General features: G+C 33.2%; 1 protein-coding gene across 1 annotated transcript in view; it reads left to right on the plus strand.

The window, feature by feature from the left end:
- The window catches only part of PTPRR (protein tyrosine phosphatase receptor type R), a 217,534-nt gene that overhangs the window by 174,022 nt on the left and 26,648 nt on the right, over positions 1-16,864 (plus strand). Inside the window, exons 7-10 of the mRNA XM_016152328.2 lie at positions 778-964; positions 3,212-3,296; positions 11,193-11,272; positions 11,748-11,885. Coding sequence (XP_016007814.2) covers positions 778-964; positions 3,212-3,296; positions 11,193-11,272; positions 11,748-11,885 — 490 coding nt within the window. The remainder of the gene's footprint in view (positions 1-777; positions 965-3,211; positions 3,297-11,192; positions 11,273-11,747; positions 11,886-16,864) is intronic.

A 16,864-nucleotide genomic window follows, 5' to 3' on the forward strand; every position in this document is an offset into this window, starting at 1 on the left:
ATAAGCTTCAAAGAGCCCTACCACCCTTCCCAATGAAAGGAAGAAAATTACAGAGGGAAGATAAATTGTAACTCAGAATAAGGGTCTGTGATCGCTATGGTCCTTATGAATTTATCACTGAATTAAATAAATACATACATACATATTCAAATATACACATATATACGTGCATATGTACATACATATATAAATGCAGGATACAAATGCTACCTTTTAGGCAATCAGTCAAAGTTATAAAAAATATATACACTTTAAACCTTTAAATTCTATTTCAATAACAATAATTTGAACCAAAATAAAGGGATATGTTTTTCTCAAAACTTTCCATGTCCAGTAAAATCATGACAACAGAACATCAGTGTCAAAAATGTAGGTGGCTATATGATTTATATACTGGACTCTCAGACAAACATAAAAATAGTTGGTTTATGTTACATCTGATTCCTTCATTTGAGTGTAATATTTATTTTTCCTAAATTTTTCACTTCACATGATTACTCATCTTATTATTTCTATAAATAAAAACATATATATTAACCAATAATAGTACATTTTCTCAATTCAGAGTTATATTTCCAACAATAAAATTGTCAGTTCCATGTAGAGAAACTATGTATAGATGCTATGTCAACTATGACAACATAAGAGAAAAAGATATTAGGTTTTTATTTCTGTAAAAGCGCTCATTGAATTATGCATATGTACATAAAGGTAATTTTGTGCAATCGAAATAATTCATTTGGTGTTTAAACCTAATAACATTCTTCTCCCATTTAGACGAGGGTCCAACGTATCTCTTACACTAGACATGAGTAGCTTGGGGAATGTTGAACCCTTTGTGGCTATACCAACCCCACGGGAGAAGGTTGCAATGGAGTATCTGCAGTCAGCCAGCAGAATTCTCACAAGGTCACAGCTGAGGGATGTCGTGGCAAGTTCACACTTACTCCAAAGTGAATTCATGGTGAGCCTACTGTTTATTAATCATTCTTTATTAAATATTTTGATAAATGTGGTATCAGAGGCACATACTAAAATGGCATAACCCTCCACTGAACAGTAAAGAAATGGGTATAGTTCAGAAGGTTAAGTGCAAGAGTTTTAGATCCACCCTCCTACTCATCGTCTATTAACGTGTTCATACTAGAATGTGATGGCTAAATAAAGGCAGAACTGGCTAGACAAAGGAGTGGCAAGAAGGAGCTGGGCAGAGAAAGGGCATTACAGGAAGAAGGAATAGCCTTACTATAACTGTTTGGAGAAGTCAAGGATGATACTCCAGCTTTTTAACTTAAGAAACAGGGTGCATATAGTGTCCTTTAATAAAATAAAGAACACAGGGAAGATCAAATTTGGCTAAAAATGATTCCAAGTTTCAGCTGAAAATGATGATGACTCATCAGTGTTGCTTTCTAACAATACTTTCTAACAATTAGCTCTAATTGTTGCCCAAAGGAAACATTCATTTTATAGATTACTTTAAATCTTAATTTGGTTGTACATCTTAAGCCATAACTGTTAAGAATAATAAATTGATCATTCTAGGGTCAATACATATGTTTGCAACTACTCTCATGCTGAAAGATTCAGTAATAGTTAAATCTACTGTTAGCTTCATCAGCTATCATTAGGTGTTTAAAGGAAAACATAAAAGTACAATTTGTTAGTTAGACTTTGTAGTGTCATCTTTTTATATATGAAGAAAATGAGACTTAGATGAAACAGGCAGTCAATGACTATTGACTAGCCAAAGGTACATCTAGTATTCTTTCCTAGAACCACAGATAGTCTTTGTTTTTTGAGATAAGCCCTTAACATAACCTACTTCCCTTAAAGGAAAGATGGGGCCAACAGGGAGTATGGAAGAGAGATAATACTGGAAGATGACAAATTGTCAGTGTGAGTCAGAAAACAGGAATAAAGACATTGCCTACTCCATGGCTTTGCCAAAACAGACTGACCTGCTTGAAATCACCAAACATGGATATGTGGTTGCTACTGACTGTTCAACAATTTTGCTTATTTTGGTAACTTGGACTGAGAAGTTATAACATTTCATTGGAGCAGAGAGTAGGGATAAATATTATAAATATCTAAAGTAATATAAGTTTAGGAAATGATATTTTAAAAGTAAGCTACTCCTCTCTGTAGACCAAGTCTCAAATTCATAATATAGTCAGTTTTTTCTCGAATGTTGAGATTGGCTAAAAACTATACAATTTGAATTAATTTATAGATAATTCTTTCCTTTTAATGAACATTAGGCTTTTGCATTAAGATTTTCCATTGAAGAAAGTTTAAGTAACAAAAATATTACTTTATGCGGTCTAAAGATAAAAGTCATTTTATTTCACATTAATTTTAAGGATTTTAAGTCAGAATTTTAAGTCAGAGAACATTTTGTATAATTGAATCTTTAAATATTTGTTTTGACCCTTTGAAAGCTTGAGCTTTTTGTTTTTTGCCTCAGTTAGCTACAGATGCTCACCTTTTAGGTCTAATGCATTTTCACAGAGCTAGTTTGACTCTAATTAGTCTCTCTCCAATTGTTTAAGGTGATGACATATACTTTGGCTGAATAAGAATATTTATATTCTTATAAAGTGGAGAAAACAGTATCTGGATGTCCTTCACTAAAAATATTACATTTACAACCAAAATAGGAACAGTACAATTGATTATAAACTATTTCTTAATACAAAAAAAAAAAAAGCATCATATTATCATCACTCAAATCAACAAAAAAGCTTTTTATATTTGCCATTGGGGAGGGAAATTTTAATAATCCTTAAAATGTCACAATTAATGTGAAAAGAGAATTCATCGTAGTGAAATTTTTGGTACTGAACTTACATAAAGATTTCAAGAAATTTGAATACATTATTAAAATATCAATTTTCAGCTTTCTATTTATATATTGTCAGCAATTATGCAGAACAGGATTCTTAAAATCTAACCAAATTTTATGTTTTTTTAAATCACTACATAGAAAATAATACTTTCTAACACAGAGAACTGTTTCTTAGAGTCAGCTTGCCAGGGTGCAACTGCTATGTTTATGAAAGGAAGGGTGTTGGTCAACCAGAGGTGGTAGTCTGTTGTTTTATATGTGACTTTGAAGTCCAATAGAGTCCTGGGTCAGATAGCCCCCTGTGAAGATTTTCTTTGTGGAAGATTAAATACACTAACTTGATATCATTCTTTTTTGCAGGAAATACCAATGAACTTTGTGGATCCCAAAGAAATTGACATACCACGTCATGGAACTAAAAATCGCTATAAAACCATTTTGCCAAGTAAGTTTCTTGAATTAAATAGTTTGCAATGTAAAGCACAAGCCTTCTCCCACTTAACCCTACCTCACCATTTTCTATCATCGTGATTTTTACATACACACCAAATTTGGAATTACAAACTCATATCAAGACTAATAATCATTGAAATGGTCTGAGGTTAATAACTTTATCTTGTATTACTCTTGTCACAATGGTCAGCTCACAATTTCAGTGGATACGTGGTGCTAGAATTGTATTGTGCCACACTTTAGAGTTAATTCATTTTCATCAAGGGTGTCAATCGATTCAATGGGGGAAAGGAAAATCTTTTCAACAAATGTTGCTGAGACAACAGGATATTCATATGCAAAAAAATAAAGTTGGATCCTGCCTCACACAATATACAAAAATTAACTCAAAATGGATCAGGGACGTAAAGATAAGAGCCAAAACTATAAAACTCTTAGTCTAGTCCAAAACAGATGCAATCTTCGAGGTCTTGAATTAGTCAATCATTTTTGGGCTGTGACATCAAAAATCAAAACTACAAAAAAAATAAATAAATTGAACTTCGACAAAATTAAAATTTTGCGTTTCAAAGGACATCAAAAAATAAAAAGACAACTCACAATATGGGAGGAAATATTTATAAATTATACATCTAATGAAGGACTTGTATCTAGAATATATAAAGAACTCTTACACCTCAATAAAAAAAAATCCAATTAAAAAAAATAGGCAAAAAACTTGAATAGACATTTCTCCATAGAAGATATACAAATGACCAATAAGCATATGAAAAGATGCTTAACATCATTATCCATCAAGAAAATCATAATCACATACATGTGATTATGGTATTTAAAAAAAAGATAGAAAATAGAAGATAGACAAAAGATAGGCAAAGATGTAGAGAAAATGGAACCTTTGTACATTCCTGATAGAAATATAAAATGGTACGATTCCTTAGGAAGTAGTCTGCTAGTTTCTCAATAGGTAAAACCGAGAGTTACTATATGACTCAGACATCCTACTCCTAGGTATATGCCCAAAAGAAATGAAAATATGTGTCCATACAAAAGCTGTACACAAATTTTTGTAACAGCATTATTCATAATAGCCCCTAAAGTAGAAATAACCAAAATACCTATCAACTGATGAATAGGTAAAAAAAAAAAAAAAAAAAAAAAAAAAAAAAAAAAAAGCACTATATCCACACAGTGTAATATTATTCAACAATAAAAAGGAATTTTGTACTACCTTCCACCATGTGAAGTTACAATGCGAGGTCTGTGACCTGGAAGAGTGCCCTCTCCCTATCATGCTGGCACCTTGATCTTGAGACTTCTGGCCTCCATAACTTTAAACAGGTGACTTGTATGGTATGTGAATTATATCTCACTAAAGCTGATACCAAAAAATTTCATTGTGCACAACAGTCACCTAGCCCTCATTATAAGTCCAGGGTCCTGTGCCCCACCCTAAGGACTCTATTTAAGTAGATCTGCTATTAGGCCCAAGAATCTGTACTTTTAGCAAACGCTCAGGTAATTCTCATTCAGATGATACCAGAACCATCTGAAATCACACTATATTGAGTAATACTGCTATAGACTATGTTAAAACTAAATTTAGCTCCACAAAATTTATCGATGTCAAGATATGAACTGGCTGCCAAGAGCTCGCTGGGAATAAGGAACAGACTATAAGATTAGAATAAGGAGCAGTCTGTAAAATCAAGGAGGTCATAGACTAGAAAGGAGAGACATAGAAACTAGTAATTATGTTCAATTTAATAAGAGCCAGAATAGCTATCTGGCCCAAGTGGTGTAGAAATACAGAGAGAAGTGAGTAATTCTGACTAGAGTGGCAAAAATAGTTTGGAGAGGAAGCAGGATTTTGAATAACTAAACAAATGGATATAGTTGTAGTTTTGGTGAAATCCATAAACATTTCACAGCAATAGCTGTGGAAACATGGAACCGCAAAGATTTTTTAAAGTATTGACATTGAAAATTATGGAGTCTTCATAAATTCAGTCCATTAATTCACTCATAAGACATCAAATTCTCCATATTTATGACAATAGCAAGAAATACGATGTCTTTGGGCTTCCCCTTCTGGTGGACTTAAAAATGCATTGTTAAAGTCACTCTATATTTTTATATAGCATATTTTTAACTGGTCTTTATAGCATATTTTTAACCGGTGTTTAGAGTTAAATCTACTTACCTAAAGTATAGTCACTGTAAAAAATATTTTATAATGATAACTGGCTGAATAGAATAAAACTGGTATGTGTTAGAACTGCTCTCTCTCCCTAAGATTTTTTTATTTAAAATTTACCAAACATACTGATCATATATATCCATTGCCATTATTATAATTACCCACCTAATTTCAGAAGGACTTGAAAATTATTAGGATTGTTTAAAAGTTCAGCCTTCTCTGTTTCCTGCCCAGATGATATCAGACAACTGTTTCACAGTCCTGCGTCAGCTTTTCCATTCCCAGAACTGGGTGGATCACTTGAGCCAGGGCACCTGTGTTGACAGCTGACGTTGCAAATGATGAATTTTCTGTTGAAAATGTTTGTATCCTAAATATCACCACACCCACCCCCATTGCACAAAATATAACTTAGTAGGTAAAGCTTGGATAAGCCATACCGTTGGTTGGAAATTATCAGGAAAAAACTGGAACAAATATGCAAAGCTGTTCTTTATGGTTTATTTTAGACTGTAGTATGAGATAAGTTTGAAACGTTAAATTAAAAAATTGGTAAATGATTAAGATTTTAAATGTTATGATCGTTTTGATTTGACCAACAAAAACTTTTAAGTTTAGAAGTTTGTCAGCTTGTATGTAATAGTGAGGTTATATAATTTTGAAGATGTTTTGCAGCAGAAATATGGATGGCCAAGAATCAATTAAATTATAGCTGCTTCTCTGAGGACAGTGTCAGTCTTTATATCAATATAGAATTATTTCTAAAACAATGAAGTATAATAGCAATAAATTTTATGTATTTTTTTATGCCATCAACTTATTTGTACAAATATAAAGCAATATAGATAAAGAACCCTATTTACTCCGGCTGCCATTTCATATTTAAAAAATTAATGTCTGGTAATGTTTCTTGCTTACATAAGTTTCTCGTTTTATTATATCAAATGCATAGAGCAGAATAATTACGCAAATAAGTGAAGTACTCATTAAGGCAACAAGCTATGTGGCTAAAGCAAAATATTGCAATTGTTGATTTCCTACCCCGGCAAAAACATTTACAAATTAAAACAGACTACTTAATCTTCCTATGCCATCCTTTCATTATTTCTAAAAATGGTAACAATAGTACTGCCCTATAGGACTACTAGAGAATTAAATGGTAGTAGTGGTAAAATGCCTAGGAAAGTTCCAATTAACAGTAAGCTCTCAGCTGACGTTAATTTCTCCTTTTACTCTACCAATTAAGATGAATCCATCATTAACTCCAGAACCAATTCTATAAAGGAAACTATCAATGTAGAGAAAAAATTTACAGTTTCAAAAGCTAAATATTCAAGAGCTTGTTTTCTCATATAAAATCACATGAGTTTTAAAAAAATGAGTTTCTGTATAATCACCATCTTTCATTGCCAAGATCAGCACTGTCCACTAAAACTCTCTACAGTAATGGAAATGGTCTACCTTTCCACTGGGATAGCCACTAGCTTCATGTAGTATTTGGGTGCTTAAAATATAGCTAGTGCACCTGAGGAACTAATTTTTAAATTTTATTTTATTTTAATTACCTTTAATTAGCTATGTACTAGTGGCTACCATATTAGACAAAGCAGAGCTTAAGTCTTCTCTCTATCCTGCAACAAATTTGAAAATGATTCCCAATCACCTCGAGGGTATGGCCAGTCCCTGCCTTTCCTCCCATTCTCCATTTATCTTGAGTTCACCTATGAAAACTATCCTATTCCTCTCATCCCTGCCTTTGCCCATCACTACCGGTGGCACACTTGTCCCTCATCTAATTGTTTATCCTCTTGACTCCAGACCTCAAACACATTTTCCCTGGAGAGGAAACCTTAAACACTGAATAGGCTTTAACAAAATTGAAAATGGTGCCAATCAAAATATCAGGACCCAGGTACCATTTTGTCTGTTAAATGTAAAACTTAAGATTGCGAGAAGATATTTTGAAGAGACAGAAGTAGGGAAACTTCATGTGTTCTATTTTCCAAATCTATGTGTCCAATAATTTGTTGAGAGGAAAACAGAAAAAGAAAAGAAGGGAGAAAAGGAAAGAAGGAAGGAAGGAAGGAAGGAAGGAAGGAAGGAAGGAAGGAAGGAAGGAAGGAAGGAAGGAAAAAAAGAAGGAAGGAAGGAAAAGGAAGGGAAAAAAGAGGAAAAAGGACTAGAAGAGGAAAGGAAGAAAATTTAAAGAGGAACAGAAGAGAAGAGAAAAAATGACCCATGTTCAAATAATATTTGTAATTGTTATCAATACTGCCCAGATGTATCATAAATTGTATGCTAAATATTTAACACATAACCCAGAAATATCTGATAAAAATTATTATAATGAATTTGACTAATGTATAGACAAATGCAGCACATAAAAATTATAACAATAGTGAGGAAAATAATCACATCAAAATGTTGACAGTAATAATAAAGTTTTTTTTAATACTTAGCTGTTTTATGAGTCCAAGCTAATGTTAAAAAGGCTTTGGTTGGAACCTTACATTTTCACTTACTCACTCATATGTTATATTTTTGTTTAAAAAATGTATTTGGAAACATTTCACACTTTACAAGACTATTAATTACTATTTTCCAACATAAACTTAATTTATCTTGACAGGGAACCTGTTTCTAAGCAGTTTATAGGACAAAGTAAATCATAGGCACGATAAGCATTAAAAAAATTGAAGGAAGTGGGCCTTTTCAACTCTAAGCGGTTGAGGGTATTTGTGGAAACTTCTAATAATCAGTGGATACTGAAAAGGAATGAAAGTTTCCCTGTCTCCTTTGCTAAGAAAAGAAAAAAAAAAATCTAGAAAGTCAAAAGCAGTGTTTTAACTCTTTCTAATAGAAATTAGTTCTGATATTAAATATTCTATGAGCCACATACCAAATAGAAATCACAAAGGATACAAAAGTTAATTAAATATATCCTTCCTTACACTCAAGGGGCTCACTGCAACCCATTGGGGGAAGGCAGAAATTTTAGTATTTAAAATACAGAATGATAAACACGAAAATAAGAATCAGGAAGCCTGAGCAAAGAAGAGAATGCCTAATTCTCTCTGGAAAGTTCAGGGAAGGTTTCAGAAAGAAAGTATTTCTTAAACTGAGCCCTGAAGAATGAGGAAAACTTTACCGTGCAGAGAAGGCAACAGAAAAATATGTTTAAAAGCATAAAATGTGCAAGTACATGTAGTATTTGTGAGACTGCATGAGGTCTGTGTGAGTGAATAATATGTACATATGGAAAAGTGGCTATTGATGAGGTTGTGAGAAAAGATAGAGACCTGCTGGATCCACTAAGTAAGAAACTTGGATTTCATCCTCTACGTCTGCACTGTCCAGCCACTTGCCACATATGACTATGTAAAGATAAATTAAAATTAATTAGAGTTAAAACTTTAGTTCCTCAGTTCATATGAACCACATTTCAAGTGCTCAATAGCCATATGTGGCTAGTGGCTATAATTTTGGATGGTGCAGATAGAAAATAGTTTCATCATCACAGAAAGTTCTTTGGAGGCAATGCTGCTCTAGGCTGTCTGAGGTCTGATTGTCAATAGGCATTCATAATAAAATGAGTTCAATGGACAAATAAGTTTACATATAATTCCTCCTTGGAAATTCACAAAGCAAATTAGCATACCAAAGACCCTGAGAAGGCCTGCAGTAAAACCAAGTAGTTCAACTTTGTTACTTTTAGTGTTTCGCATACTTATTTGATTACTGAACTCTCTTCTTAAAAGATGATCTAGTTTATAAGTTATGTGACCTGATCCTATACATTACAGAAGAAATTATTTACAGGTAACAGTTTGGGAAATACTACTTTGTCAATAAGGAACCATGGAAGGGACCATTTATATCAATGCAATAAACATTTATCAAGTGTCTGTATATATGAGCACTGTACTAGTCACTAGGTCTTATAGAGATAATTAAAAAATCTCAGTTAGGGAAGGGAATGATCCGATCAGATTTTTTTTTTTAAACAAAGACAGCCTTTGAAACTATGAGAAGGAAGGATTGGAAAAAAAAAAAAGACAAAGGCAGTAAGACCATATGGGATGCTCAAGACCTAGTCTAAGAAGACAGCCTTGGGAAGAGGGAGTCAAGACAGACCCTACAGGGTTTAAGAGATACAACAGACAAAATATGAGTGATTAGATATGGAAGGTCAAGTTCAGTTGGACAACTAATTTTCATACGTGAGCTCTGGAGCTGTGGTAGCACACATAACAAAGAATAATGGCTCCCAGGAACACATGAGGCATGTGGAGTTTCACAGCCTGTGGTATATCCAGAAGGAAATACGAAATAGAAAAACATGGTCTATAGCTGAGTAGAGTGGTCTGGTGTAAGATATTTGGGAGTCTTCAGGATATAGGGAATAGTTAACATCATAGGAATGAATTACTTACCCAGCAAGGCAATGTCAAATGAGCATAGAAAAGGGACAAGTTGAATCCTAGAATTATCAACATTAAGCGAGGCAATGAAATAAGCAGGGGATTGAAAAGAGACCACCAAAGAGTTAGCAGGAAAATCATAATGCTGTGATGTGGATCCAAGTGAAAAGAGAACTCCATAAAAAATATATTGTCAATAGTTTTTGAATGCCACAAAGAGGACATGAAGAAAATAAAAGCCCATCATGGGTTCATTCGGTTTTGTAACAAAAAGGGTCAATGGTGGTATGCGCATGAACAGTGTCTGCGTGAGACTAAGGTTAGGATAGATTGAAGCGTACATGAGGAGAACTGAACTGTAGAGGAGGAGGTAGGAACAGTGGATATAATAAACTCCCAGAATTTACTTGTCAAGAGTAGAAGAGTAATAGAACTACTGCTAGAGAGGAATGCATAGACCCAGCTTTTTAGAAAATGGGAAAGATCACTTAAATCAATACAATAGACATTTACTGAGTGTCTTAAATGTCTATTTTATTGATTTAAGTGTTAGACTCTAAGTCTTGTAGAGATAATGAAAAATCCATATTCTTGCGTTTGAGAAGCTCAGAGTGTACCAGGTTAAAAAATTTAAAAAAAAGGGTGATTTGATCTTAATTAATTTATATAAGTTATGTTGGTAAAAATAACTGCCATATTTTTCATAACATCATGATTCACAAAGAGCCTTTCAATTTCTTGATAGAAAGTGATTTCAGAATTTAAGACAATGTTGCTAGAACTATAATAATCTATTCAATGTCAAATATTCAAGCTGTCAGTGAAAAACACATGGTAACTAAGAACAGCTTATTCCAAATAGTAAGAGGGAATTTTGATCAGACCAAATGTTGGTCACTGGGCAGAATGGGAGAGAGATGGGAGTCTGGAGATACAGTGCAAACTCCAAACCCAAAGAACAAGAAAAGGAGCACAAATGAGAAATGGGATCAAGAATCAGAACCCCGTAAAAAATACCATGAAGTAGAAACTCACCATCTCAAGTTTATAGGTGAGATTTATATAAGGAACAGCCGTCAGCATGGGCCCAAATGTCCCTCAATACACATGCATGGATCAAGACAGAAGCTCCAACAACAAACACCGACAAATAATCAGACAGTCAATATGTAAATTACCTGGTATCTTATGTATTGGTCATTGGTGTTCTAATAGACTGTAAAAAGAATAAATCTGCTTAATGTATTCTTTATTGTTTTCTTCATAGATCCCCTCAGCAGAGTGTGTTTAAGACCAAAAAATGTAACTGATTCTTTGAGCACCTACATTAACGCTAATTATATTAGGGTAAGTAAATAAATATAAATTCTTTCTGATGGGCACGTCAACTTACTATTTCGAATTGTTGGTTATATGTTTTCCCCTCAAAGTAGGTCGATGCTGACTGAACTTAGTTACTAGCCAGTTTTTTGTTGTTGTTTGCTTAGTCATAATCAACAGTGGCAGTGGGTTTTTTTGTTTTGTTTGTTTGTTTGTTTGTTTGTTTTATAATGCACCTCCCTTTCCTGTGCATCTACAGTTACAGAGCTCCATATGAGCTGTACTGGTGAGGACTAAGTATTATGACCCTCAAACCATATGCTATGCTTGCCTTGCTGGGAGAACAGCTATGTGAATTGTGATGCTAGAATGAATGAAACCACAGATGTCTGTGTTGCTTTTGGTCTAACAGAGCAATTTTGTTCTGAAGATCTTTCACCTAAACTTTCAATACAAGGCATGAAGTTCAAAGCCATTTTTTTTGTATCTTTTCTTGAACTAGGGCTACAGTGGCAAAGAGAAAGCATTCATCGCCACACAGGGCCCCATGATCAACACTGTGAATGATTTCTGGCAGATGGTTTGGCAGGAAGACTGTCCCGTGATTGTTATGATTACAAAACTCAAAGAAAAAAATGAGGTATGACCCTTACCCAAGTACTAAATGTTACATATTTTCTGTTGGTATAGAGAAGATATTATTATAAGAAAAATTGCCATGTACTTAATAATAGATTTTAGGAGGAAACATTAAGATATTTAAAAGCTAGGTCACTTTATTCTTCAAAACATGGTCATTGGTGTTATTCTATGAATAGCTACTTTCTTTCAGATAAATCAATATATATAGCATACACATATCTCATGCATACTCACATGTCTCAGTAAGGAAATGAAAGGCCATGAAGTATCACTTTGACTTATAGGCAGCAAAATAAAAAATTATTCATTTGTATCCCAAATAATTTTGGTGCCTATTATGTGATAGGTACTATTTTACTTGTTGTCAATATATTAGTAAACAAAACACACACAGATTCCTGTCCTTGGTAAATGAGTTGGGGGAGACAGGCAAAAAAAAAAAAAAAAAAAAAAAAAAAAGCACAATAAACAATAAATTCATAAAAACATTAGAAAGAATAAATGCTATGGAGAAAAAAAATAGAGTGGAATAAGGGCATTGGATGTGCTGAGCTGTAGGGAGGAGATAATAGGGAAGAGTAAACTGTAGTTTTACATAGGGTAGGCAGGATGGGCCTCCCTAAGAAGGTGAGATTTCAAGAAAGATTTGAAAAAAATTACAAAAGCAAGCAACTTTCTCAGTATTTTTATAATAAGAAATCCAAGAAAGAGACAAAATTGGATTCCATTTCCATACTAGTCATCTTTTCTAAGGATCTAGCTTATGGAATACTCATTCTGTATTTGCATCATAAAAATAAAATTGTGTCATGTCCAAAGGGTGCTGTCCTAGGTACTGCTTACATTTTAGAGCATCTTATTGGGATAGTTTACAGTCTGATTTTAGTCAGTATCTGTGTTTGTTTTCTTGGCAAAATTAATATACCAGGGCTTCACTATGACAATAAGAATTTAAGAAAACTGAGTTTTCCCTTGTGTCCTTTTGGTGAGTTATAAACCTTGAGTATAGTATAATGCTGCTGCTACTCAAGAAAATCCAGACCTATATACAGTAATCTACAAAGTTTTTCAAAGTTTGTTGTTTTCTTCCATTTTTTGCAATAATAGATGAAGGATTTTTTTGTGAAATTTATCTTGGAAAAAAACATGTATTTTGGGTCGTATATGAAGTTATATACTTAATTAACTATGTGGCTTACTAAATGAATGCATTTCTATGAATCTTATCTGAAATCCTAAGGTGGCATAATAAAAATAGACCATAATATTTTCAGCTGTTTCACCCACTATCAATCTGTCAAACACATTAAGCCACTTACAATTCCTGCACAGTTGTTTAATATCCATGACATTTTACCTTCGTGGCAGAAAGAGATTCTTCGAGGTTAAAAGATGTGTTCTTTGTGTATATACATCCATTGGACTTATGTAATATGGCAGCCTAGATAACCCAAAAAATCCTCCATTACAAAGCCAGTTATAGTGGCTAAAATATGAAACAGCATGCATAGTGGAGCTTGAAAAAAGAAAAAAAGAGAAAATCCAAGTAGTCAAAAATGGATTAAAAGGCATAAATGCAGAAAATTATAGGTTACTTGTGTTATAGTGACAAGAAATGGAGACAAAGCCTTGGACTTGCAGAAGCAGAAGTTAAAACTGGGACCTTCTGTCAAGTGAGCACCTGCAAAGTCCACGGCTTTATTGAAAAGGTGAAAAATAAACCTGCCTACCAAAATAGGAGTATAACAGGAAATTAATCTATCTAAGTCTGGCCTCCTCATGGGATAAATAAAAAGGCTCTCTTGGGTATTCAGAATTTAAAAAGCAGTAAATGCCAAGTGGCATTTAAAAAGCTTATAAAAAGTAATACCAATTAGTAGTGCTTCGTGGCACTTAACAGAGACAAACGCAAAAACTTTCTGGATGTATATACTCTCAACTTACACTTTACAGAATTTCCACAGAAAAAGCCCAGCCAAACATAAACTCATACATCAAAATTATATGATACAAAAGTAAATAAGCAACATAAGGAAAAATCAGAAGAAACAACAAAAAGTAGAAATAGATTCACAAAAAATTTGAATAATAGAAACTATGCAGTATAAGCTATATTTTTTTTATAATTAAACACACAAAATATAAAATATAAAATACTTGAAAAAGAAGAAATTATTATAACAAAAGACTAGGGAGATTTTTAAACAAACCAAAGAGTCCTAGAAATAATTATATAGACATTGTTATGAAAAAGAAAACCTCATCAGGCAGGTTTAATAGTAGGCTGGACACAACTGAATAATTATTGAATTAAAAAATAGAGCTAAGGAAATTACCCAGAAATTCAAAAAGACCAAAAATGTGAGAGTTTAAGATACGTAGAGGAGAGTATTTAAATGTCCAAGATACGTCTAATAGATGTTTTAGAAGAAGAAAAAGAAGAATATAAAAAAGAAGTAATCTTTGAGGAAATAATGGCTAGGGATTTTCCAAAGCTGATGAAAGATTTCAAAAGCACAATAAATTCTAGACGAGATAGATCAAAGTAAATCCACAACTAGACACATCTATGGAACTGAAAAAACAACTGAGACAATTTGAACAACCAGAATAACTAACAAATGGCTTCTCAATAACAACAATAGAAGCCAAAAATCAATTGAATAATACCTACAAAGAGATGAAAGAAAATAACTGAAGACCTAGAACTCGTGCAGGATTTAGCAACATTTCCTGCATTTTAGTAGAATGAATAGATTGTCATGATGTCTTTTCTCAAAGCACATTCATACGCTTACTGTCTATTTCTTCTTCAATTAAAAATAAAATAATATAGGACATGGTTCCATAGTGTAGCAGTTAGCACGTCTGCTTTACACGCAGAAGGTTCTGGGTTCACGCCCCAGTGGAGCCATGGTCCATGGTCCCTGTTCTATGGCCATACCACCCTGAACAAGCCCGATGTCTGATCTCAGAAGCTAAGCAGGGTTGGGCCTGGCTAGTACTTTAATGGGAGACCACCTAGAAAGACCAAGTACTGTCGGCATACATAATAATAATAAATAAATAAATAATATAATATAATATAATATAATATAATATAAAATGAACATAGAAAAAACCTTGTAATTTTATGTAATTATGTAAATATAGTATGTAAATGTTTTGAAACAAATCACTATATTTCCCACAGAAAACATTTCTTACTTGTCGGTGTTGCATATTTATTAAGGATTGACACTTGGCAAAGCATATGTGAAACAGTATCTCACAAGGATTACGGAATAGGTTGTAGTAACTGTAAACTGAATTATAATGTTGTTTTGAGCATTTCAATCTTTGACTCTTGTGCTATATTTGTTTTCTTTTACAGAAAAAGTTAGAAATATGTCTTTAGTGCTTTAATTTGTTCTTGAGTCAGGGTTTCATTAGGGTAGAAGTAGCTAAGATCGTTGGTTAGTCAAAGAGCGTTCTCTAGAGACTGACTAGTATGTGACATATTTTTTAAAAGTCTGGTAGGGATGATATGACCATTTGACAAACATGCCAAAGCCCCAACAGACAGTTTTTCTTCTCCTCTGTCCTCAAGACTAATGTTTTCATTATAACAGAGCTGCTGTAGGCAATAAATATGAATTTCAGTGTGATACTGAGTTGGTTGACTGATGATGCTCAGAATTCTCCATTCTGAGCCTTCAAAAGAATAGAGCTCCTCTTCTTTTTTTTTTTTTTCAAGTGCATCGTACTTGGAGTTAACCTGTTGGTACTATTCTCAGAATTCACACTCTCCATAGGAAAACCAAGTGAATCTGTTAAAAGCTAGATTTTTAAAAAAATAACGGCCACATTAAAGGAAGATTGAGATTTTTATTTTTCTCTTTGGCTGAATTTAGAAATTGGAGAGATACCCTTTTTTTTCTCTTACCATTTTTAGCCTCTCGTCTTTTACAATGTCTGGGATATATCTTCTGGAAGTATTAAAGTTAAATATATTAATTACATGTTTTCTATGTGCAATTTGCTACATGTATTTTCCTGTAGACAGTCATAATCCCAAATATTGTGATAAAAATTTTGACTTTTTTATTGCTGATTATTCATTAAATTAAAATAAGACTTCCTTCCCATTCAGACTTTCTGAAGATGTAAATGTAACACTACAGAGGAAACTTTGATGTTTTACAGATCAAAATGATACTGAGAAGTCTGGCTAAAAAAAAAAATGCAGTAGAACCACACTACCGGGAAAATGCTATTTACCATACATGTGCCAACTTTCAATTTCATTAAGCATCACTGTTTAGAATAGGCAAAAATCACTTTCTCCACCCACCCCCAGAAATGGAGGTAGAGTTTTATCTTTAGAAATTCCCATGCTTAAATTATCATGAATCTTTCTAATTTTTAATAAGTAATAAATGAACAATTGCCAGCTCTTATTTAATAATACTGGTATCCTCATAGTTTTTTTGTTGTTGTTGTTGTTGTTGTTTTATAAAATGAGAATAAACAAAAAATTTAAAAATAGAGCAGAAAAATCAGTTTTATTGCAAGAAAAGAGATTGTATTGCTGGTAAATTTGAGTTCCTTCATTTAGATAAATCTCAAGAAGGGAATTCCTCTTGAAAGAAAGAGAGTCTTGAAAACACAGTGTTCAAACTCTTTTAACATCAACAATTGCATTGCTAGAGAAGAACTGAAAAATTAGAGTTAGATCAGTCCAAAAATGGGAAATAGTATTTGCGCACTTCCAAAGTCCTCAGACCACCTCTAGAGGTTACCTGGTGCCTCTGGCATCCCTTTCTAAGAATGAGGGAAGTAGCTTTAAATGTTGGTCATATTGCATATACTGTGGAGGATATTTCCTACCCACTACTATTTACTGAATGTATGCACAAAGCACAGTCCATACATTCATTCAGTTATTTTTCACTCTAACTCAACAAAGTAGATTTTACTATCCCTATGTTATGAATG

The sequence above is a fragment of the Rousettus aegyptiacus genome, unplaced genomic scaffold (genome assembly GCF_014176215.1).
Source record: "Rousettus aegyptiacus isolate mRouAeg1 unplaced genomic scaffold, mRouAeg1.p scaffold_m13_p_2, whole genome shotgun sequence".
Taxonomy (NCBI): domain Eukaryota; kingdom Metazoa; phylum Chordata; class Mammalia; order Chiroptera; family Pteropodidae; genus Rousettus; species Rousettus aegyptiacus.